Source organism: Helicoverpa armigera, chromosome 7 (genome assembly GCF_030705265.1).
Source record: "Helicoverpa armigera isolate CAAS_96S chromosome 7, ASM3070526v1, whole genome shotgun sequence".
Lineage (NCBI taxonomy): Eukaryota > Metazoa > Arthropoda > Insecta > Lepidoptera > Noctuidae > Helicoverpa > Helicoverpa armigera.
This window is the reverse complement of record NC_087126.1, coordinates 6,603,227-6,630,378: the sequence shown is the minus strand read 5'-3', so window position 1 is coordinate 6,630,378 and position 27,152 is coordinate 6,603,227. Positions and strand designations below refer to the sequence as shown.

The 27,152-nt window shown below is 36.8% G+C and overlaps 1 protein-coding gene across 1 annotated transcript in view; it reads left to right on the top strand.

Annotated features, from left to right (window-relative positions):
- The window catches only part of Cpo (couch potato), a 178,124-nt gene extending 154,975 nt beyond the window's left edge, over nucleotides 1-23,149 (top strand). Inside the window, exons 3-10 of the mRNA XM_064035616.1 lie at nucleotides 13,535-13,612; nucleotides 14,303-14,356; nucleotides 14,685-14,747; nucleotides 15,737-15,881; nucleotides 16,532-16,674; nucleotides 17,112-17,332; nucleotides 18,144-18,357; nucleotides 18,756-23,149. Coding sequence (XP_063891686.1) covers nucleotides 13,535-13,612; nucleotides 14,303-14,356; nucleotides 14,685-14,747; nucleotides 15,737-15,881; nucleotides 16,532-16,674; nucleotides 17,112-17,332; nucleotides 18,144-18,357; nucleotides 18,756-18,791 — 954 coding nt within the window. The 3' untranslated portion in view covers nucleotides 18,792-23,149. The remainder of the gene's footprint in view (nucleotides 1-13,534; nucleotides 13,613-14,302; nucleotides 14,357-14,684; nucleotides 14,748-15,736; nucleotides 15,882-16,531; nucleotides 16,675-17,111; nucleotides 17,333-18,143; nucleotides 18,358-18,755) is intronic.
- The last annotated feature ends 4,003 nt before the right edge of the window (nucleotides 23,150-27,152 follow it).

Genomic DNA, 27,152 nt, shown 5'->3' with positions numbered 1-27,152 from the left:
GCCGGGGGTGCGTGCGGGGCGGGAGAGTGCTCGCGAGGCGGTGTTAATTACTACTCATGTGGCAGGCCACATATCGCGAACTTTGGCGCCCAACGTGGGGCCCCCGCCACCGTATTTATCTTTTAATGTCAGCTGAGGGGGCCTTGTTTAATCTTGTTTGTTAACAATGTGGGATCATAGAAAAAGTTTTATTTCATTACCAAATTAGTTTTCGTCATACTCGATTTCATTATAATAGGCACAATTTCTGCAAATGGCATGCAAAGAAAAATTATAGCGTTTATGCTGAACAAAGTCACGTAAATCATTTTTATATGTCGCCATAACTTTATTTATATTTAGACACGCAAAAAATATAATCAAGAAAAAATTCGATATTAAACACGTTCACGATTTCAATCAAATATTCGTGTCGTATTCCGCGTGCTTGCGTCGGATACCTCAAACATTCCCGTCCCTTGTTAGAAGACAGCGAGTCCCGAGACATCTCAAGGAACGCGGCCCTCTTTCCTCGATGCTTTCTCATGTAAATTTTAGAGATTTCCTTCGTAAATTCGATATATAAGTTAAACGGTACCAGAGAGCTTACTTGCCCCTTATATGTCAACGTTAACATTTGACAGTATTTTCTTCGACGTCGTCTAAAGCTCGTAAAATATGAATTAATCGTTTTTCTGCTTCCGTAATATGGCGGAAGATGATGTGCTTAAATAAAAGAGAATAACCGCACCACTTTCTTAACTTATTTGACGTTTGTAGTGTCTACACCTATTAGTCATAAATCAAGGATAGGTTAAAACTAACGTTAGACTTCAATTGCATTAAAAGCTCGAAGTATAAAATCAGTTAAGAACTGCTTTTTTTGGCGCCCAACGTGGGACTCTCCCACTTTTAGCGCCAAAAATATAAATAAGGTTTTTTGTTCACGACAATAAAATATATAATGGTTAACATAAAATGGGCGGTTTGAAAATTGAAACATTTATAGGCTCTAGGCGAATCGATACCGAGCAGAGCGCCTCCGTGGGTCCGTCGACATAAATTCGTATTAGTGCCACCTCAGATCGACTTTACGACGCCTCAGGCGTACTTATTGCTTGGTCTAGTTATTTATCCAACACGTTAAATGTTTGATGGAAATAAAAATAATGTTGTTTAATGTGTTCTTTGTAAATAGGTGTTTGGAACAAATTGCCAAATAGTCTATTTTAATACGTATAGGTACCTACTCTTTATTTTCTATTCGATAGATATTGAAGATGAGCAAATCCTTGCTTTAATTCTATCACAATAATGTAGAATCTGTATTTACCTACCGCATATTTGCCAAAAAGTATATTTTCATGTAAAATCCTTAACTGATATGCAGGATTGTTAGTGAAACATTTCGTTTCAAACAAATGTAACAAAAACTGATCCCATCTTACAAGACATTGTTCTAGTTCAATACTTTTAACGAAATTGCATAATATTGAGGACAATGAATAGATAGCAGATTCAGCATTTGTGATGTAAACAAACGCATTACATTCAATAATAAATTCAGTTTATCTACATTCTGCAACGAGATACAAACGAAGTAGTATTAATGTATGAAGGGATTGTGGTTCTAAAATTGCGTCTATTTTTACCTAATTTAATATAAAGTATTTGGTAAACATTAAGGTTTGTAAACTCCCACAGTAATATCCCATCTGCACAGTTATCCTTATCCTACAGACATTATTAACCTTTTTATTAATACATTTAATAATTTAGAACAGTATCACGACCGCAAGAGCTTACACGTTACTACTTAAAACCCAGACGTCAACATTTCAAAAATAATTTTGATAGACTTACGTAAAGCCATGAATAATTTTACAGACGGGAACAGTATAACAAATTAATATCCCGCTTAATTCGCCTGTCAGATTTGGGCCGTCCACTATTCAACGTTTTGGACAACAAATATGGCAAGACATCGGTCGGTGCGAAATTAAGTGAGTTTGTTAAGTGTAAACAGGGATAATCCTTGGCTTGACTATGATTAGCATATCGCGGCAGTCGGCGTTCGTTCCCGAGGGGCATCTGCAATTTAAATCAGGGACTTGGCCGGGACGGGCCGCTCCTTAGCTGCGTACTCGGAATTTGAGATTTACTACGATTGGATGATTTGGGGTTCGATTTTCTGCTTGTTTGGACTGATTGAATTCGCTCTTTAAATTGACTCATATAACTGTTGTGACTCCTAATCTATTACGGAATTGACCGCATTTTCAGACGGATCAATGTATCACGGAGAAATGATTGTTGTGGAAGGGCGACATCTTTATCTTCCCCTCAATATTTTGACTTCCTTCCGCAAACATAATGTATAAGCTCCAATGTACTGGGGTTCAAATTCCTATCTATCTTCGTACAAATTCTATAGTTGTGGAGATTAGAGCCATCAATCAGATGGTCTGAAGCGGTTGCTGAGATACAGCTATCGGTTTGGTGCAAGTTATGCGCAGTCGGACAATATTTACGGATACAATAAAAGTAGGCGTCCTGTAAAATAAATCCGATATTTCGATGAAAACATAAAGAAAATACCTAAAGATATAAGCATCAACCGTATTTACAAATCTTAATATTGAGATAGCTATATAGTGTTTACTTTATTGCGTACTCTTTCACAATAAACGCGAATTTATGTAATTATGGTTCTCGTCGAAGTCTTAAAACATTTCATTCCCAGATATATCGGCGGCGTTTGCGTTCAACAGCAATGTTTAATGAGGCCTGAAACAAAACACTTTCACAAAATTACTCAATTTCTTGGCAAAAATAAAAATGTTTCAAATAAAATATGATAGTATATGCCGTTATTTATCGACGTACATTAACTTAAATATTGTACCAGCGTACAATGCCGTGCGTCCACAGATATATACTTGTGAAAAATTGCCGTGGATGTAGACGTCGAGTGGAGGAATTTCCTCTCCCCTGCCTCAAGAATAAAGAATTTAATCGCAGCTCTTATACGAACTTACGGCTTTATACGCTACAAATTATACCTCACCCGATAAATGATTTAGTATCGTTTGGAATGTTGAAATGAAAGACATATTTTATGATCGACAAAGTTTTGTTATTACAGAAACTAGGACAATATTAATATCGGTAACGACCATATTTGAAGATCATCTTTTACCTATATACGGACATGGTTTAAAACAAAGTAGATTGTTGACTTTAAGAACCTCCTACTTTTGGAGTCGGTTTGGAGTCGTAACAATGTGCGAAATAATAACAAATTACTTTGCAAATTACTAAAAGCCGGTAAGAAGGGATGCTATAACGCCCTCAGGCGATGGGCTACGAAGCCATTATTAATGCAATATTGCCCTCTGTTGCCCCAAGACAACACAAGACTTTATTATCGTCAGGGACAATAATTCCTACTTAGGTATTGCAAAACAAAATATCATTTGAAACGCTTTCCAAATCGGGGAGTTCATAATTATTTTTTTCTTCATATTTTACCGAAATAGTCTACCCAGCTATTTTATTTTAGTTACTTTGTTATTCAAAATTACTCTGGGTGGTTATTGCTTTAGATCTAATAATGAAAAATATACACATATCAAAGAATTTTATTTTTGAAACTTCCTTAGTTTCAGACAGATATTTCTTGCAGTTCTTCAAACTGTACTTTTAAGAATACAGTCTGATAAGCTACTTTATCAAACAGATACACGGGGCAAGTTCCAACGCTAGATTCAATTGAGGCTGGTAAATCTAAACCGTACAGGAAGTTGGGCCCAATCGTATCCTCACCTGCACACAGATTTGAAATTCAAATAGGATGAGACAAACCCAGTTTCCTTGTAACCCGCTATGTTTATCGTTGCCAATAGTTTTCGTTACAGCCTCCCCTAGCCTGTTCCGGGCCACACAAAGGGATTATTTCTCTTTGATTGTATAAACAAATATTAAACTTTTCCCATGTTTATCTTACCGTTTGTAACTGTTCCTGATTCAGGTTGCCTCAAAAGACATTTGTCAATATAAGTTACCTATATTTATTTGCCCAAGCAAAAAGGTAAGTGAAGTACCATCTCGACGTACTTGCCTCTGCTCGTTAATTTAATAAAATGGAAAATTTTAATTGCTACCGACCCTCTCTTTGGGGTTCCATTAAAATAATACGGAGCTCAAGTATGTTTCTCTTGAGAATAAAATCGCAAGAAAGTCACAAAGTCCTCCCAACTCCAGCCAGGTGTCATAATTATATATTTTATTTAATACACATATTTTTGTACCTAATTTTACCTTAAACTTTTTAAAAAGATGATTTTATTAATTTACAAATTCAATCCAATACTTAGATGATTAGTAGGTATAATGCACATTTATTTAACTTCATAATAAAGCAATGCGTAGCCTTAAAGTTCAATTCAGTACAATAGCCCGATTGCCATTGCAGGGAAACAAATAAGCGAGACTAACAAAGGGCAAAACAAGTCCCCGTAGTCCAGGTAATTTGAAAGGTCAACAGCGAAAAAATATCGGATCATTAGTCGTTTAAAGGTCGTTAAAATGATATTATCCGTGCAATATAGCTTTATAATGATCGATCTATCTCGATATGGCCCTCCATTGTTATTGAAGTGAACAGGGACGATTAATTATCCATTGAACATAATTTGGGCGGACCAACGGCCCACTGCTGTAACGGACCGCTCCCTCCAATTTGAATTGATATCGGCTGTTGTCTCTTCATTATATATTATCTTCAGTCTAGTTTTCTTAGTAGTTTTCTTAGTATCTTCAGTCTAGCTTCAGTTTATTGAATTACCTAAATTCTATTCATTTTAATCAAATAATGTCAGTCACACTATTCAAATCGAACCCGTATCTCACATAACAAAATGTTGGCAAAGTTTGTATCGAACTGAATTAATGAACGATAAAAAGTAAACTACATTACAGCCAAATAAATAGTTACATAGAAGAATAATCGTGCATTGAGCATTTTAAATTAGCAAATTCTTTCGAGATTCTTAGCTATCAAAGGAAATAATAAATTGTTTTCCACCCACCGCCCAACAAGTTTTGTCTGCTTTCAAGGCGAAAGGCATCTTTATCGCTGCAAAACTTTTTCTTCCTTGTGTAGAGACGGAGAACCCCTTTTAATGAAACTTAAACCGGCCTTCTGCAATTTAGATAAGTATCCTACTTGCCTTTTAATTAAATATAACTGTTCATCAACTATGATTGTACGACTATTCCGCTGAAGAAGTTCTTTCCACGAAAGGCTTTCGAGAATACTTGCACTAGCCGAGTATTTTTCCATTTTCTTCATTATTCAGAATATTCCTTTATGACTTGTCCTACATTAAGTTTATACATCCCGTTCTAAACAGAAATGTTATTACTCTTGTACATATTTATTTTGCTAATTTGAATAAAAAATATTCCCTAAAGATTTAAACTTTCCCAAACTTTGGTATTTACTTGATGTTTTCGCTGTAAATCGTCTCCCCTGACTTGTTTCCAAGATATTTATAATCGGCGACTTTCCCCAACTTAGTGTCGGCGACGAAATATCCTTTTAATGGTCGGCGGAGTGTTGGGTCGTCTGCAATTTAGATTAGTCCTTTAATTAAATTAACATTATGATCCCTATCTCAGCGAAGCAGGTGGTCCGCAATATTGCTCTGTTGGAACTCTTTCTTTGCTTTCGTTTATACTTTTCTCGTACTCGGAATATTTTACTGAGTGCCACTGATGTGATTCACTTATCGATCTAAGTTAAGGTACTCGAGCTCTTATTAAATTGATACAAAAAGTATCTCAGCTATTGTGCTTTCTCGTATTACTGAGACTTTAGCAAAATATCCAGTGGTTCTATGTTCAACATTTATTTATTTGTCGTCGTCTCCGCACTAAGAGCAGCAAACAAAACTTTGTCTATAAATCTGACGAAGCATGTGGTTTTGAACATGTTTCTTCTTCATGACTATCCGTAAATTTTATTTTAGACACGTACTTTTCTGCGATGCGAGAATTTTTATTCAGTTAAAGGTTATATTGATACTATACCCATATATCTAACCGTTTCAGTACAATATCCTCGATCGTATTTCTTGCAAGTAATCCCCGAAAAGAGGTCCAAGTTATTAATGATAGTGGTTAAATAGACGTTTTTGCGCCCCCGAAGGGATTTCTCAAGAAAACATTACCTACTTGGAGAGGAGACAAAGGGTCGCGTAAAGTCATTAATATTGTTATATTAGCGAATATTGTTTACGACCCTGTAAAAGTCACAAATATAATGGGTGAATGATGAATACATTGTAAATCTATGTTTAATTGAAAGAAAAGTTGAAAGATCCAATCAAAGTTGGCGAAATAATATTAAAGAAGATCTGCTAAGTTAAATATTTGAAGTGGATACAATGATTTCAATTAGCCGGTATATTCCGCTTGTTCATCGGCCGCTCGGGCTCTTTTTCTGTACTTTTCCAGTCTGTTTGCGTTTGTTTTATCTATTTTCCTAGTGCTACAATCTTGGCGGCGCAGGTCAACCGAAAAATTAGAAATATCTCTATCTCAGTCAATCGTTCAATTGAAGGAAAACGGTTCTTTTTCAATGTTTATTCGAGGTAAAGATATCAGGCATTGAAATACTTAAGTAATATTTTTATCATTTATCACTTAGTGGATAATATTCAATTAAAGTTATCTTAATACCTATAAGCTCGGAAAACATCCGTCGCGTATCGAGCCGTGCCGGGATTCCCCACGGCCGTCGATATCTGAGCGGCTGCTAAACTTGTGAAATATTGCCTCTGACATTGACGGCCCGAAGAAAAATTGCCCTCGCGAAGTTTCACCACTTCATTTTGCAAACTTTCACACCAGTTTGTTATCGGTAAGCTCTCAGTTATTGATTTAAGTATTTTTCTTTGAAATATGTGAATGGGATATGATCATTTTAATAATAAATTCTGTAGAATATGAGAAATGCGATTCGATACTATTGAATATATGCGTTTATTATTTCTCGCTACATTTCATCAGTAAAATATAGATTCCATTTGCTCAGTTCCTACCTATCCGTAGCCTGACAGCTAATTCGAATTGCAATAGAAGAATAGCAACCGCAAAACAATGCGTCAGCACTGGTTTACTTTTTCATTCGCCGAACCGTAAAAGGAGAAAACAAATGAATTGCCAAAGTTCTCGTTAGAGTGGATAAAACAAAAGTTAACCACCGATTTTCTATTCAGCGGAGCCGCTGTTTCAATCAACTACGGAAACCGAAATCGAACAACACGACTTTCGCTTACTGTTGCTATGACTATGCAGTTATTTGTTCATTTGTACAACAAGTAAATTTACTTGTTGTACAAATGAACAAATTAATTAAAGAACAATTAATTAAAGAACAATTTTTTTTTTCATTTTCTATTGCTACCAGACAAGCTTACTAGATAATAACTTTCTTCTTCCTTTCCCATTTTATTAAGTACGGCCTTCAGTATCATGCGTGTTCAGGCAACTTGGTCTTAGGTCCTGTAAGAAAATTATTTGCACAAGAAAGCCACGTATCAAGCGGAACCTTGGAAAGGAGCGGAGCTATTGGTGTACTTTACAATAAGTAAATATAAAATGGACTTTAAACAAATAATAAAAAAAATAAGCTACACAAGAAATTCAAAAATAAAAACCTTTTAAACAGGTACAATTTCTTCGAAATTCATTATCGTATTGTTTGCTTGCATTATACCAGATCCTCAACAATCCTTTCGAAGTACAAGACTAAACATTAAACAACAAAGGGTGCCAGAGCGATCCCTCTACGTACCCATTCAATAGTCAGGTTAAAAATAAATGTTTGATTTTCACTTGTTTTCCTTTCATGGATATCAGGCGCCATGACATTTAATTTCTATTCCTCTTTGTAGCTTCGGATTTCGAAGCGTGGCATTTGTTTTTTCTTTTTTTTTTGTGTATTTTGCTGTGGAATTGAAAATGATAGCTCACTTCGCAGCCAGTAGGTACGCACGCGATTCAATCTGATCTGCTACAGTTTCCTACCAGATTTTACTATTTCAAACTTACTGAGTAACCCTTTCATTTACCTCTATACTATTTTAAATACCTAGGTTATATTTTTGTTTCATTATTTAAAAAAAGATTCTTTATATTTTATCCACAATGCTCTCCACAGCACTAACAGGATTTAACCTAATCCGGGTAAATCCGGGAAGTACTAACGAGAGTGCTCTGCTCTTATCGTATACTTCCTCAATAAGATATTGTTTTATTTTTGTATATGTTGATTTTTGGCGATGTCCTTAATCATAAAAATAAGTAGCATTTTTTTATCATTGATAGAGCGAAAATATTGGTTTGTTGTATAAATATTTAAATGGTACGATTGTTGACTGAACTCGCTCCCGATCGATATAGGTAATAGTTATTAATCACGTTTGGTAAACATAGCAGTATGTGAGATTGCACGTTGAAAGTTAGGTATGTACACACTAACGTATGATAAATTCGCTGTGCAGTGCCCCGGGCGTTTCCGCTCCAATCGCTTCGGATGCACGCCCGTGCGATCGATCGTGTGAATACACCTTTATCCGTATTTTATTTTTATTTTCATTTATTTATAGGCGCTGTTTATTGAATGTCAACATGGCCCGCTTGCTTTCCAGGTTGTCGGGTAGATAAATAAAATATGCTTCAATGATAAAAATAAAAATCTCTTCAATATTTCTCTATAAAGGTATTTATTTCGTAGTGCATAAAAATGTTTTAAATTTTAAGTAAAAAAATAAATATGCTTTTAAGAGCTATAAAGAAAGAGTTGATCTTGTCATAATCAAGTTATGATATCGAATCATGATTAAGCATAGATTATTAATGTGCAAAAAAAATTAAAACACATCATCAACAAACAGTCACTTTAAAAAAATCAATAACTACATCATATTTAACAATAAACGTCACTGAAATTAATAATTTTATTTTGGAAATTGTCGATGCGTCGAAAGCAATCGGCTTGCCAATTGGAACGCGCAATTACTATTATCACATCGGCCAACAGTCGTGTGCATTAAATTAATATTCGGGAACTCTGCTGCAGTCGTGAGGAGAACGAAAAGTTACAGGACCCCCGTTGTTTGAACAATTAGCAGACTGTTAAGCATATCAGCCCTTATGCTGCGACACAACCGACAACTAACGTCAATTAAAAAATATATAAAATTGTTTCCAAACACATTCACCCCGCACTAGATATTAGGATTAAAAAAAAAACTGGAATAAATCCCTAACAGCTTTATGGAGTTCTACAAAAATAACTGTTGAGTATTTTATAACAAACGCTATTTGTTTGGGAACCACTTTAAAAACAATTATCCAATTTGCAAGTGCTCTCTAAAACAATTTGTAAAGAGTTTTCGAGTTATCGAATATTTTTGTTGAGGGATTGTAAAATGATAGAGATTAAAAAAGTTCATTTACGTAGCTACGTAGCATGTAAAATGTTGTGTATTTACACATGACTAAGCCCCATACCTTGCAACTGACCATTGTTGAGTGCACTGAAATGCTGTGCATTTCTCTTTGATTACTCATTCACGATTCTCCACTAATGCGGACATTAGGCTTTGCTATGCTCAACACATTACCATATCAGGGTCACTGGAAATAGATGGCAAACCATTACAATTGGAATAACCATGAATGGATTATACTGATGGCCTTTCACTCAAAATCGAGCTTTAAGTAATACAATTCCGCAGAATTCGAGAAAGCATTTTAAATTGAAAAACTGTATCTCATTTACTCGTTTTCTAAACGAGTAAAATTGGCAACGATATATTGTTCTTTAAATATAAAACACGAAAGTAAATTATTTTTTGCAGCTTGTCGTATTAACGTCAACTCTTAGATGGTATCGGTCGCTTTGGACAGATCAAAATGTTCGTTCCGCTTTCAAAACCGTAAAGGCGTAAAATTGAGATAAGCTGAAAATAGACCACTTACACCACCCGCCACCGGTTTCTGTATCAGCGATAAAGACGAACTTTGTCTCTTTTTATTTTACTAAGTATCTACTCTTGATAAATTATCCGAAATGTCTGCATTCTGAGTATTGAGTAAAAAGATACAAACATTATGAAAAAGCTTACATTAATGTCGAGTTCGCGACATCCAAAGAGAGCTGTGTACAGTCATGAGATATGTACTTTTAAAGTAATTACTAAAAAATAGCGAGCAGGGACATCTATTACGTTAGCGCATTCGCCTTTCATTTCCAGAGTGTCGTAAAAAGAAAACTTGTTATCACAGCGCGCAAACTTTTCAGTGTATGTGTTATTCGGTAAAATTCCCTTTCTCCCATCTCGGGCCGAGTATGAAACATAACTCAATAGTGAGCGTAGGGATTCGGGGGCAACCGAGTGTAAAATGGTCGACATGGAGGGGCATTTTCAAACTGACCGGACTGTCCCGACGCCCACCCTTTGCCACCCTGAAATATGTTAGGTGCGCCGGTATTTGACGTTCTTATATCTACACGCCGTGCTTTTAATACAAGTGCTGGCGATTGCCGTTCATGTTTAATACATTCCCTTAAGTATTTTGAGCCAAATCAATACTTCTATATGTTTTGTTAATAAATTGTCAATCTAGTAAAAATAAAAGTGTTTGGAGTCAATTATATGCTTATTTACTGTTGCCAACTTCACGCTGTTAATTAAGTCATGACTAAAATTAGACAAACAAGTCATTTTCCCCAACAAACAAAAGGTGTCGAGGTTAGAATTTCCTTATACCGAGCGTAAACGTTACAAATTGTTAGTCCACAAAAGGCGTTTAGAAGCTCGTTTTCTCAATTGACTTTTACAACTTCCGAATGAAGTTTAGAAACTGATACAATCTACGTTCTGCAAACTCCGAGCAAAATAATTCTCTGAAGACAAAGTCGTAACATTATTTCCACACTAACATATTTCTTCTTTTAACCTTAAATTGATTTAACTACATGCGAGTTATCCTTCATGCTAGGAAATCCAAAGTGACTGCATATATGGGAAACAGATATTTATTACTCCTACGGGAGCCAAACTCACGAGTCCCGCGGTAGCCACCTCGACGATGCGGTACCTATCTAACGTAATCTATACTCATACAATACATTTTATATGTCTGACTATAACTCTACGAACGTTGGAGCTTTTATTTCTCTAACATTTCGTCAGATACTTATACAGTTTCTTTATTTCTTCATATCTAAAAGAGCACTCTATTTGATTTAAAAACTTATCACTATTTATTTCTCGTCTGTGTATAACATATGTAATATGTATGTTACATTTCAAAAATATTATTACTAAAACAGCGAAATGCATTAAATCTTCAAACGATAATTCGACTAAAACTCCTGCTTATACACATTGAATAATTAATTTATGCAACGTAGATACACTGAAACATGTGATAAGTAATTTATGTAAGTAATGATATTTTTTATTTATTTTTAATCTTCTTTTGAACTGAGTAATTTTGATAACAAATGAGCAATCGGGCAACCATTTCTAACATTATGCTTTTCGTAATTAGGTATAATAAACATCAAGCGAACGTTACTGCCTTATCAATTCCTCATTAGAGACGTACAAGCCCAGTATTTATGTAATAATTTTCTTCGGTATGCCCGCAATATTGAAAATTGACGCTGTAAAAATATCGCGTAACGCCGAAACGGGGAATTCCCGTGCATTCGACCGGAAAATAGCCGACATAAAGGTCCGACATTTTGCTACTGACCGGGGCACGGACGCCGATAAAATATATACGAGGACCTCCCTCGCCGCAAGTGTCCTAATGTTGATAAAACCTGATAAATCAACACTCCCCGGCCAAATATGCTCTCAAATCTTTATTTGTAAGAGCTATGTCACGTTTCGGTGGCCTTTTTCGTCGTAGATTTTTGCTAGTAGGCGTTGTCTTTTATTTTGAATGAAATCCTGTTTTTCTTCTTTTTTGAAAGCCGAAAGAATAAATTAAAATGTGGTCGATTCGACCTAATTCAGTGTCTACCTAACCATCAAATTCCAAACGAATGTTAAAAATCTATTCACGATCAGAAACCTAAACTAATTCGACAAATTGGACCGCGATTAGAAAAAACTAACACCGTTTAGTTAAGATGAGTTAATTAACATAGGATCTCTAATTGATTTTCTCGATGCAATTATAATACGTTTCATTCTTCTGACAATGGTAATTTAATATTCCTTCAACTAAAAGCCTTGGTTATGATCGTGTAGGAGTTGATAAACCACAGTCCAAAATAGTTCAAAGGTTTGCCCTTTCGAACTTCGTGGAGCTCTCAATTTACATAGTTGTTCCGTTTACGAGTGGTAATTAATTTGTATTTTTAAAAGGAGCTCATGTGTGCTCACCTAAAAAGTGTAAGGTATAGGAAGCGCAACTCAGACGCATAAATAAAGTGCGCAACAAGATGGCGTCAGCGTCGGCGGCGGTCGGTGTTGCCAGCAATTAATCTCCATTTCCCGCACGCGCCAAATCGCGCCGCCATTACTGGCTCTGTTTTATTTCATTAAATGGACCCGTCGAATTAATGCGCTGCACCGTTTACAAAACCGATGAAAGAATCGGGAAAAACCCGGCATTGAAAGTTTTCTATGCCTCCTTTGTGGCTGTTTGCGAAAATTGTCCGACATTTTCTTTGTTTATTGAGGAAAAATAGCCTGTTAAGTCTTCCAGCGACTCTTTTGATATCTTTTTGCGTTGTTTTCTGAATCTATTTGAACCTATAAAGTTTGACATGAATGAATATTCATCTTTTGCTCTGCAAAGAAATGTTTTGTAAATATTGTTGTGATACTTTTACCGATTGCTATTGCTAGCTTTCACTCGAAGTACGCTCTGTTTAGCAAATAATTAAATGCCTTAACCACGGGGCTCATAAAACATCGAACTGTTGTTGCTAATCAATTTACTGATCTACATTTCAATTATGGAGTTTAACTTTCAAAATTAGAAATACTTACATTTAGAATAAGCACAACGGCGTAATAAGTTCTACTGTTTGATGTAAAGTAAATAGGATTAAACCATTACTATAATGAATCCAGGATTATCGTGATTAATACACAAAACCGAAAATTCGACTCGCGAACTCATTAGACATTACAACTAGACTGTAAACCAAGTTTTACGAATACATTTTACGGAACACAGATTTGCTTTTATTTGCGTAATTAATCATTGTTTAAAAACATATACGAAGCAACCTCCTAGTAGAAACAAAGTCATAAACAACTGTGTTTTTTGAGAGTCATTATGATCTAAGTATTTATATACCGTATTTCGTCATTATCGCTACCTCTTAATACAAAGTTCCGTGAAACGTTTACCCAAAGCCATGAAACGAATGAGCCACGTGTAACCAATTCCCCGTCAATAGGGAACGAATGCAATAAAATAAAACATTTCAATGTTCGCTGTATTGTTGCAGGTGCGGACTTTGTTCGTCAGCGGCCTGCCCATGGACGCGAAGCCGCGAGAACTCTATCTACTGTTTCGAGCGTACGAGGTATGTTCTCAACTAATTGCATTATTTTGTTACAACCTGAATGTTACTGATGAATTCATTTGTTACTATCGCCCGTATTGTTCTGCAGTTCTGTTGGTACAAGTTTGTTGGTTGTAGCATAATATTCAAAGTAACGTAAATATAAATTTGGAACCTGCAGGCTCATTTATAAGCAGTAAATACTCAGTAAGGTGGCTTCTGGAAAACTAGCTATCCGTAACTAATAGAAATGTCAAAATATTTATCGAGAGAAAATAAAAAAGGGGAAAAGCACCATCGTTTTCGTCACGCGACTAGATCTCGATTCGGATTACTGTGCCGTAAATATCAAATGTCATGCTCCGATTCGTAATATTCGGATTGAATCGATTCTGTTTACCGATAAGGGGGATTACACTCGATCCTCGGCTGGCACGGATGGTACCACAAACATAAAGGTGCCTAAAGTTAACCCGGGGGGTTAAGTTTAGTGTGGGTATCGCGTGACTATGCCGCGCCTGGCACCGCCACGTACCACCTTTTTCGGCAATTTTGAAGATTATTACTCCTGAATAGAATTTTACTGCGACAAGAATGACATTGACAACTGTTGTAATTTGATAATGTGACTCCATTTAAGCTTCGACAAAGCGATGGGGATTACGTTCGATAAGAAAGTAAAATTAACTCATTGTAATTTTGTTTATACAGGGTTATGAGGGCTCGCTGCTAAAGGTTACTAGCAAGAATGGAAAAACAGCCTCGGTGAGTGTAAGCAACTTACGCATGATACCTAAGTAATAGCACTTGTAAGTACTTAACGTATAGCTAAGACATATTTTCGGTTTGTATCAAACTATTTTGCAATCAATCAAGTTATTACACGTGAGAAATATCTTTGAAACTGAGCCCGAAAGGCGGAAGCAACTAGTATGTTACGCCATTTAATGTGCTTATTTCGTATTGAACTAACAGCCTGTTATGTGATATTTGTGGTATCTCAGTAACGTCGTAAAATATTATATCGACGTGTTACATAAAAAATAATATGTAACGTAAAATGTAATGCGCTACATGATACATTTTCTTGCAGCCGGTCGGTTTCGTCACGTTCCACACTCGAGCCGGCGCGGAAGCAGCTAAACAAGATCTTCAGGTTGGTATTGTCACAAAGTCTCATAGCTCTAGAGTTTATTCTAAACCGCTACTACTAAACATTGAGTTTGACCCAATATAGCATTTGGCTCGATATTGGAGCGAACTCAATAAAATATTTTATCCGTAGATAATTGACAGATAGAATCTCGATAAAATGTTACTAAAATGATATTTTTCCTACAATGCGGAAAATCACACAATAACAAAAAGTATCCACGTACACTACTACGCCTAATCAGTTTGACTGGCTTCAGAACACAGTATGATAGGTCCGCAGTATCTCAATGAAAGACTGAGATATGTACTAGGTATTCGAAGGCCAATACGCTATTGTAAATACTAAAACATGTATAACGCACGGTGTTACTAAACCTCTTCTCATCACATGCCTCAAACACAGCCAATGAGCACTATAGTTAATATTCTCATTGTAGACTTGGAATAACATTTCCCTGACTCGAGTAACCGCATCGTAAGTTACGCTAAACCCATGCACATACAGAATAGACCACGTCGGGTCATCAAGTCGGTGCTATTCAGCTGTGAGGACCGACGCCGGAGTGTGATCATGTTACGGTGTAAATACGCAATGCATGTCACTGTTTGACAGGTTTTGATGTCACATCCTAAGCACTGTGTTCCGTCACCATAGCAGGCGCAGGCGCGGACCTCTCGATTCTATCGATCTATCCATTGTTCAAACGAAATTAACGAACCAATTGTTTTAATGTTATGTCCCTTACACAAAAACTGTCCCGTTTAGGTTTGTTGAAAACTGTTTTTGCATTATGGTAAAAAATAAATGATAGTAGTTAAATATATCGATGGCATCCAAATAATGACCACTTACCGACGCCCTCCTAATCCGCGCTACTGCTGGTCGCTCGTACCGGTCGTCGTGCCAACGACGGTGACTGGGAGTTCGTGGCGGCCGACCCTTCCATCGTCATTATATCGGAGCGCCGCACCGCTCGCGGCTGTTCACAGCAGGGCGTCCGGTTCGACCCCGACATGCCGCAAACGATTCGGCTGGAGTTCGCTAAAAGCAACACGAAGGTCAGCAAGCCGAAGCCGGCAGTTGCCACAGCCGCGCCAGCTGCACACCCCGCATTGATGCACCCACTCACTGGACGTAAGTACCGCCGAACGCACACACCGCCCGGCGCTCGCTCGAAGCCCCACACCCATACCGTACCTGTACACACTAATAAAATCGCACGACCTGTGTCTGTGCCGATCCTTACACTATAATGCTCGTATCCTCACTATTGCTGCCCAGACGTTAGACTGTAAGAGGGTTTAAGTAGGCACGTAATGGGTACGATCGGGGCGTCGAGCAAACGCGAAGGGCAAGTATCTGTGACCGCTTACACGTACCACGCAAGGCCTAGCTCCGCGAAGCTATTGATTGATCTGTCGGGTTCTTACCACTGTTGTCAACTTTTACATGTTTTCATGATAACACATTCATGAATTTCAATTGCCTACGAAGGCCTGGAAATCAGTAAAAAAAATATAATAATTAAAATGGTTTCGAAAACCGTTACTATTTTAGTTTGATCAATTTTACCTATTATTTTGAGAATAAAATTTGAATTCCGTAACTAATTTTAAGAACCGTGAAAACATGTTTTAAGCACATTGTAAATAATAATTTTCTATAGCAGTAATCTAATATCACATCATAGTTACTTCGTGCGAACATTGAATTCGTTAACAAACTGACACAGCTTCGTTGTTGGATGTCGTGTATGGTCGGTGACGTGGTCGTTTGGTGTGCAGACCTAGCGAGTCCGTTCTTCCCGGGCGGCGGCGCGGAGCTGTGGCATCACCCGCTGGCGTACGGCGGCGAGCTGCCGGCGCTTTCGCACGGGCTCGTGCACCCCGCCATCCACCCGCAGATGGCACCAGTTCGATCCTACCTCTGACTAGCTGCCGCCGATAGGCCACACCACGTATGTTGTATTTTCTATTCTCTTATGCTGGCTTTCTACTTCTCACTTGAGGGCTTCTACATACACTTGTTCTAACAGATAAATGTTTTACACCCGTGTGTTGAGGCCCTCTCTTCATTGCACAGGCTTCCGTCTGTTAGTCGCTATTGTTCTGCTTTGCAGTTGGTGCAGGTCATTCGCTAAATTGCTCAACACTTACTCTTGCCAGTTTAAGTTGAATTATGTATTACTGTGTATAGAAATAAAGAGCAGGTAACCATTTTGCGTTCTACGTATCTGATTTGGATTCTCATAAAGCATACAGCTTGAAGATGAAGTCTTTGGGACAGCACTTATCAAACGTAGAACGCAGAACGCTTGACCGCTCATCAAACGTGCAGTTTCTTATGCTATTCCAACTTTAATAGGAGTTTGGACCTTATTATCATGGTAATAATGTCCAGACCCCCCTGACGCTGGGTGCTTGCGTGCTGCCCGCGCCCGCGCTGGGGTCGCCGGGCGCGGCGGTGCCGGCACACACCGGGCCCGCCGCGCACCCCGCGCACCCCGCGCCTCCCTGCTCGACGCTATTCGTCGCCAACCTAGGACAGTTCGTCTCCGAACATGAACTTAAGGAAATATTTAGCAGGTACGGCAATAGAAATAAACTAATCAGCAATCATTTATGTGCAAAACGCTTCAAATTTTCGACTGGAAATAACCTACCGGAATTAATGTAAAAGTACAAAGTTTATATTTCAAAGGAACCATATTTCCAGTCGAAAAATAGCACGATGTTATGTGCATGATCACGCAACACATAATATAATGAAACATACAAAAGCATTGGAAAATGTATATGAACTTAATCAAATAAAACTTTCCACAGTGCATGTTGCACCGAATATCACAATGTCGTCCACGTAAAACATTGTTGGGTTATAATTTTATGTTTCGATTTTGGCTCTACTATGTCTCACACAAACTTTTAAAATGTTTATTTGGACGAAACATGTTTGCTAGCCACATGGTTTGTGTGAGACCTGAAGCCTGCACCCGTACCACCCTAAGCATGACGAACGTCACTATATCTCCACAGTTGTCACAACTAGTCGTACGTTAGCACTATAACACCACACAATATGAGCGCCGTGAATATTACTTTTTATGTTACGTATCGTGCCGCACACACCAACCGCGATATTTATATCCGCAGCATTAAACAGGATGAAAAATGTCGCACTATTTAGTTATCTCTTAGAATTTAGAAGCACAATACGAATAAAATGGCTTTCTAAATAAGATTCACTGTCCTAAAACATTTGACCATCAAACATTGTTCACAAATGTGGCATTCTCTGAATTTAGCTACAAGATGCCACCACAGTAGGTCAGTCTCAAAGTCACACAAAGTCATACTGAGGGGGTACGAGTGGGCACAATAGAGTGTGATGGTACAGCTGCCCGGGGTTCTCTCGCCTGCGCCTGCTGAGCGGTGGCAGCGGCGGCGGCAGCTCGGGCCCGGTGGCCTTCGTCGACTTCGCTAGCCCGGCGGACGCGGCCGCCGCCCTCGCTCGCCTGCAGGGCGCGCTGCTTCTCAGCTCTGAAGGCGCCATCCACCTCGAATATGCGAGGCATAAGATGGCACACAACGGCTGGATTCTCGCACATGAAGTATGCACGCGCACTCTCTTTAGTTCCCACCGATCCATTTGACTGTCATTTAAAGACACGAGTCTGTCATTATATGCAACCATAGGTGTTCAGTTGATGTCCTTATTATTTCCACTTCGTAAGCCTATCTGCAAGATTGTTACTTTGATAATGACAGATTCAATTAAAGTTAAGAAAACCTGCTAAAAAGTGTAATCTAAATAAGTGTTATCTGGCATTGTTTTGACTCTCATACATCAGTACAAATGCTATGAGTGTTGAAGTCGAACCTACGTACTAATGTTTCACCATGCACCACGCACTATATAGAGTTGCCGTAATGCCTGCCTAACTCGTAAGCCGTATAGACTTGTAAGCTGTTGATGTGCGAATAGAGAATAACGTGTTTGTGATTGCAGGGAGCCAAAAGCGGAGAAGAGGGCGAACAGCATTAGCTCGTTCGTAGCTCTCGGCACTTGACAACCAGCTAACTGAGGGACGCGCTATCTAGATCCTCTGCATCGCATCGGACCGGCGCCAGCAGGAGACCGGGCAGACCTCACACAACCCTTACGTCCTCACTAGAAGCTCTGTCTCCTATTCTGTTATGTTTACTGACTCCCTGCGTCAGAGGTGTGGTGTTATTCGTTTATACCAAAATTAGCAAGTGTTAATTGTATTATTATTGACATTCCAGGTTATTGTTTACTGTTCAATGGTAAAATATTATTATTTAAATCTATTAATTTCCTAATGTAGCTTGTTTATTTAATATTATTATTCAATTTATCGTGTAACATAAGATTTATTTACAACTAACTTATTGTACGGTAAAGTTTGTATATTTGTTTTTACAAGGCCGATGTATACAACTGAGAGGATTTGTTATGAATATAGTGTATTACCAGAAATTAAACATTTTAGGATATATCTCATTCGAGTAAGCTAAAAACCAAAGGTGCCCTTCATAGAAAGATTACGTTTTGTTAAATAATATTTCAAGTTGAATGATTTAAATGAAGTTGTATGTAATAATACGATACTTTTGTTTTAGCCTCGATAATGTTAGCGTATTTAAATGAATTTCATGACTATTTCAAATTATATTTACCTAATACTTTCTTAGTAATGTTTATAATGTTCAATCACTCGTTAAAGCGCTGGCACTCTAGTGTTGGTCTTACGATCCTTTCTACCTGTAAATGGAATTATTGCAATAATTATAATATTCGATAGGACTCGATGCGATAGGAGGGCAAGCCCTCGGAGCTGCTTGTGAGTGCATCGGACGCTGAACAGTCGCGTGCGCACGCCACTGACCTGTTGAGTTTGTTATGTCCCCTTCTGTACTTAGGTGACTATCAAAATTTCTTGTGCCTTGCGATAAAACAATCCTAAAATCGAATTACGATTGAACTCTAGACTTCGTGGCTTCACAAGTTGGAGAGTTAATTTGGAAGTTCTGCATTGTACCACAACGGGTTCCCTCACTCTTCGCGGTTAGTATGCGATGCGACACAATCGAGATCAGTTCAGTCTTGTCTCTTGTTGCGAGAATTTAGCCTTGGCCTTATGAGAGTTAAATAATTAAATGTAATCATTATATTAATTAATATATAGTTATAATTAGCCGGCGACGTGCGCGCCGACGCTGAATAGTGAAACATTATTCTACTATCTGCATGCTTTGACGAGCTTTTTGGTAATAATCTAATTTAAAATTTAGTAGTTACTTTTATTGTGTAATCGTTAGGTGAATAATATAATATTAGATAAGGGTATTTATTGTAGACAATCAGCATAGTTACATTACTATTTAATGAAAGTTATTCATACATAATAATGAAACAATGTATTGAAATTTAAATTTACTGAAATGTTAGGATTAATCAAAATGAAGATTAATATATTTTTTATTTTTAGCTAGTTGACTATCGCATACAGAATGAATACTTAGTTACCTACGTGTCGACGAAACGGTGACGACATAAGTACACTACAGTGCGAGATAGCAATAAACCAAAAATGAAATATTAATGTTATTATAGGTATTTAGTGACGTATTCTGCTGATGTAAACATGTAAAATTTACAAAAAAAAAGTAAAAAAAAATCCCTGCTTAGGCTATAATAAATAAGGTTTTGGATATTTGGGTTACAATGTTGACGCGACAGAAATCTATTGAGGTACTCATGCGACTGTTGTCGGTCGCCGGCCAGAGCTACCGCATGTGAATTCTTATGAAATCTCTTAGTCAATATTTAATAGAAATTTCGTCAATTTTTGACTTAGCAAAATTTTATACATTGTTTATAGTAACTGTAACTTCACAATGTACCGAACGTCGTGGCGTATAGACCAAAGATAAAGGATTATACATAATTTTAATACTAACCTCAGACCGTACCAAACTTGTATTTTGTAGGCACATTGTACTGCAATGTTTAGTGGACACGACAAACAATATTTTGAAGCCACAGCAGTTTATGCAGACATCATTTGTTTACGGACCCAAGTAAGGCTGATGCCACGGTGATACTCGAGGACACCTAGGATAGCCATCTTATTGTACTGTTTTATTGTTACCTACTTTTGCTAATGTTACAGCCGAAAATCACTTTATTTAAAAAAAGTTTTGTATCCAAGCCGATTAATGTCTAATGGAAATCAATCATTATTGTGTATTATAATATTTTGTGTCACTTAAAGTCTCCTGACAATTCAGATTCTCTTATATATTATTAATTATTCATTGTCGGTTATAATAATTAAGCTAAGTCAATGTTCACTTATTTAATTCGATATATAATGCTAATTCGTGTGTAAGTAATTGTGTAATAATGTAGTGATCTCCCATACCTTCGGCGAGCGACGTCCTTAGGCACATACTAAAATACAACGAAAAGTTTATTTGTTCTTTTCAGTTGTTCTGTGTGAGTGTGTCGATGACTCTGCCTCGTCAATGACGATCAATATTAAGCTCTCTTCAGGCGTGTATCATCTCTTTGAAATCTCTATCGTAGTTATAATGTATTGCAGAGGCATCGACAGACTCGGGTTTGGTTAGCGAGGCGCGCGGGCGTCGCCGCCGCCATGATTCCGTCCAACAACCTTAGATAGCGAGTAAGAGACGTCCAGTGGCTGCGGACACGGCTACGTCACCTTCTGCGGGACTACTCGATACATATCATCATGTAATATTTAATGTGTAATTAGGAATAAAAAAGCGGTTTCATAGAGACGTTTATTCTGTATTCTCGTCTACTACTTATAATGCAATCGGCTACATGTCACGCTAAACCACTTTTGCGTTTCCGACGAAATTTTTATAATTCGCTTTGCCGTAATTTTGTATCCTTTCACTCGGAATTATCTCTACTTGTGATTAATTTAATTTCTAAGGGATTTAAACACAAAAGTTAATGTAAACCATATAAAAGATATTTTCTTAACGTTTACTGTGAAATCGAGTAGATAGATGATGTTCGGATCGACGTTGTTAATGTAAAGACGCGTGACATTGGCCCGCATGTGATAGGGTAGTGTAGGGGTGTAGCGTCGCCTTGCAAGTTAGGTTAAGTGAAGCGGTATCACACAAACGCCGTGCATCGGAAACATATCAATTCTGTGCCCCTTAATAAATTTAGTTAAATATCTACTATTCTAAGAGATACAATATGAATAGAATAAAGAAGACAAAATAATCGGAGTATCAAATACCTGCTAAGTGTTGTTTTCGTACGTTAATGATATGGATTAGAGATTGTGTTGATCGTGAATACGCATAGTCCCCGAGTAGTGTCGCGCAACTTTCCCTTTGTTTGTCGCTGTAGACATCGTACGTTACTTTATTGTTACTTTAGACTATATTAACATGGCTTAATTACCAAATTACTTTAACAGTTCGCTTCGTATTCAGTATTAAATGACATTTTATTTTAATTTCGGCGACAAGAGTTAGTGCGTTGCTGAAAACTTATTTGTATATCGAGCAAAATAAACCATACAAACTATATAGTTAGTAATTAATTGTTAGATTTGTGTGACTTGGATTATTTAAATGCTTATAGAGCAGAGGTAAAGTGTTATTGTGGTTTAAGAAAAACATAATGACATTGTAAAAATAGTGATAAAATTAGCTTAATTATCATTATTACAACTTTTATAGATGTTCATTACTTTTCTTTTCTTACTTCATGGAGTATTGTGGCATTGGAGACGTCATTGTTAATTCAAATAAATTTGAGCTCATCCTCAATCGAAGTTTTTATTGATCTTGCACCCTGTCTGCGTCAGGCCGCTACTGAGCTGCCGAGCTACCGAGCTAGCGCCACTGAGCTACTGACTGTCTCCAAGCGTGAGTCGGAACAACGTCTACTAACGTATTCAGCCATTTCATAGGAAAATGTTTTATAAATTAGCCGTAGGTAACAGATCTTTATTAACGAAATAATATAATCATTGTTTTCTTGGACGAACTTATGTTCAATATGTGTCTAATAGTTAATAAAAATAGTACTTTTATAGGTGTCTAGTTTAGGATAACTGAAATTAGATATAAAATTGACAGTTGAGCTTTTAAAACGTTGCTTTGTAGAGTTGTCTGCTTTAGTGCGTCCTTTTGTAAAATGAATTCGAAGCAAATATATCAAAATACAACGTTTTCTTCCAATTTAATTTACAAAAGAACGCAGATGAAATATTAAATCTCTTTATTTGGATAATAATTATTGCAATGTTGTATTTATGTTATTATTAGTTTTAAAGCATTATAGGGTCCAAAGATTGGGAATAAACATTATGTGACAATTAATGTTCTTGTTTCTTTTACTTCGGACTGTGACATACCTGGAGAGCTTAGTGAGAATGACTAGAATGTGAAAAGTTAATGAATAGCTTCCATTCCAACCTACTAAAGATAAAGGAGGTATAATTTCAGCATACAAAGTTGAATAATAAATTCTAAATTGTATGTGCAGCTTGAAAATTGCGATATTAAAGTAGTTTTTAATGTCAACTAACTTGTTTAATCTAGTAACAAAGTAGGTGTGCAGAGCGTCATTGGGGAGTTAGTAATTATTTAGACAGTCGAAACTTGGCATGGCCTCGTTCTGCGGCCCCGGCCAAATTAGTATGAATATCATTAATATCACATTAGCTACGACCGACGTACGTATGCCGGTTGAAATTGCGTTACCAGTTAATTTCAGGATGGATTTGGACCGGATTTCCCGTTTAACTAGAAATGTTTTGTAAGAACCAAGTGGAATAATTATTTGGCAAGAACAATACACACGCATATGCCAACACAAGCATTTCATTATTAACTTATGTTCGTAGCGTAAAGTTACGATATTTCCAGTAAAAAATAATTTCGTAGCAATTTCGTAGCCGACTGCTACGAAACTCGATATCGATAATAATCGGACGGACACGAGAGCCCGGTTCACGTTGGCGCTTATTCAATGTTCATCATTTACTTGATGGAGCTTTTGCTTACGAATACCTAAATAGGAAATATGCTTAACTGAAAAATATTATAGAAGTTTATTTGAAGTATGAATTTAGGTACACTAACTACTGGTATTATTGAAAAGGTAATAAGCTGTCTTGTTGATACAATGCTGCCTAAAGAAAATGATGCGGTTTTCATCGAGCAGACACATATTCAGAAAAGGAGTCTTGGAGATATAGAGCAAAAGTAAGTATTGTAAGGAAATGGTGAGTATAAAGTGGTAAGACATAACCTGCTGGTATGTTAGATTAGTTAGGCTCTTAGGAAAAAACAAGATAAAAAGCCGAAATTCAAATCATTGGTATTACATTCATAAAGCTAGGTATATATAACTAGTATAAATCACAATAGCAACATGTAAAGTACATTTCAAGATATAAAAATACGTACAAATTTGTAGCTATTGAAGGACATCAGTAACATTTTATTCAATTTTTTCTAAGAATTTTACACGACGGACTGACTGGTCATCTTGTAATACCGTACACAGCTACAGTATAAAAGTACATACATACATGAAGCTAATAAAATAAATATCAATAATGAAAATGGAGTGAACGCAGTCGTAAAAACCGTATACTTATATCCGAATCAGGCAAACTCATGAAGTTTTAAATAAGGTTTTAAGTCTGGTGTAGTAATGTGAATAAAACAAGTTGTGTAAGCCATCCTGTGGCGGTTATGTGCCTCCAGAGAATCAAGTTTAAAAGGACTCTGTGTTCTCAGCAAATTGCCCAGCTCCTGTTCGGTACACTCGTTAAAACTGTTTCACGGTATGTTAGTGCTTAAATTATGGTATTTAATATGTCTGTGTACCTACAACTTTATGGTTAGGAGACTGAAATATATTCGATTCAGCAAATATAAGACGTTTCATATCTTTAGGTTTTCATAAATGCCAGCATGTTGTGTAACATTCACCTGGAATGAAAATTGCCGAATACTACTTAGGCGTCATTACAACATAAAACTTTATAAATATATAGAAACTTATATCCATACTGTCATTAAAAACTAAAATACTATACTTATGCAAAAAATACAAATACTACTTAAGAACATAAAATTCACTTAAATTAAAATAAGTATAAAACCTATGGATGATAAAATATGATTAAGTAGGGACGTCATATCATGGTCGCCCGAACTGCATATTGCTCTCACACATACTATATCATACTCCAACGAATGATCCCGGCTCAGGTAATCGCACTCGCGGGTCACTGCGGTGATCACTAATTGTGCTCAATTTCACAATACACTTACACGCGAGTTGCGCAATTTGTCATTATTTTTGGGGAGTGACATAATCCTGTACATCGAAAAATATGTTTCTTATACTTTAATTTTATTTAATAAAGTCTGAGTTAGCCCTCAGTGTACGAAGGAACACTCAAAATCTGTCCTAGAAGGAGAATCTCTTCGTTTATTATTACTTGCCATTTGATAAAACAGTTCACACCAAAATGACGTTAAGAGACTTTACAACTGCGACGTATTTGCAGACCTAAACAATAAATGAATAACCGTTCAAAAGAAAAAAAATGGAAATGTTTAATTCCAAAATAATAGATATGTTATCATTCATATAATTGAAAATATTTATCACACACATCAATATCGAATCAGATCATTGAATATCGTTTATATCGCTGTAACACCGTATATAGGAACACATACATTTGACTGTCCAAATCAATCAGTAACAATTAGTGCGAAATTCAATTACGATTCAACATGTTTTGCAGTACCAATAAATCGAATTGCCGGTTCTAGCCCAACATTTCTGGTACCAACTAGGTAGGTACTGATTTTGTTCACCTATCTACTACGTTTTTACACTATTACATATTATTATTATTCTATACATAAGCAATAAGCATGTCCATTTGAATATACAGTGACTGTATGACTAATGTCTTCTAAAAAAAAGAGAAAATCATATAACTGCAACTAGTCGCGAAACAGAAAGAGGAAGATGATGAGTAAATATGTCGGAATACGTCATCGTAAACCTAGTACCATTGAAACATATGTTTTCAATTCTGACTAAGTATATAACGCTTCAACAAAAATGATACGACATGCTCTTCTACATTTTTACTAAAATACTGAAACCAGAAACGAGATTAAATTGTCCGAAGAGTTTTTAGGAGTAAGTACCTACCGTGGAACGTGTCCATTCGAGAAAGGAGTTTCATCTAATTAGTCTTATCAACTAGCTTCATTTACAACGTCGACGCAGCCAGACAGTTTGTTCCAAATAAACTTTTTACCAAGTTGAGCTGAGAATTTCTGAAGAATCCTTACCGGCGACGATTCCATTGCTAAGTGGTAAGAATGTGGTAGATACTGGAATGGGACTTGTGTACCTGAAGTCTGAGCTTGTTATATTGTTAAGAATTTTGCGCGGTGGGTGGGTAGTGAAGTAAAATTGGCTTATATTCGATGCAATATAAATAACAAGAATTAAGGTGTCTAGCTACTAGTTTAAAACGAAACTTTCTTTTTGAAAGCAGCTCATTTATACAGATTACAAAATCTGAGCTTTACCACATACTCAAGTATAACTTATTTATATCTGGTACGGGCTGAATATTTTCACAAGAGCAACAGTAACTGTAAACAGAACGTTGATCCGATAAATCGCGTATCATCTCGGTCTCTTCGACATGTGAGAGACATATTCCAGATGTTTCTGTGTATGTTGCCACATGAAAGGAGTGCCCTCTTTCCGTTTGGCTCATCTCTCGGAAAATTTGACGTTTCAATTTTATTAATACAAACGTCCTTTGAAGAAGTGGACGGTTGCCGATTTATTTTTCAATACTCGTGACTTTGAGTTGTTAAACAGATTTAAGAGACTTTTTTGAGAATTTAATTTGGGTTTTGTAAATGTATCGTCATAGAATTTCCAATACTTTATCCTTTTACAAGATACAAACCAACCAACAGTACCAAAGCAATACGAAACAATATAGGTAAACGTCTCAAATTACCTACATTCTCCTGATAGTACAAATGCAACAAACTACCGAATGGATTTTGTTGAACATTATTATAGCTTAAATATCAGAAAACTATATAGGATACATTTAGTTATTTAATTATATCCGTTTGCGGGAAGAAATTTTCGCGTATGGTAAAACCGCGTGTGCAAGCTAGTTCCTAAATAAACCAACTGCTCTTTCGCCTTTACGAACTCTAACACGTACTTTATAATACTTTCTTACCGTGTAGAATATTATACAAAAAGTGAGCTCGAACAAGCAACAACAAGTTAAGTAAACAGATAAAAAGT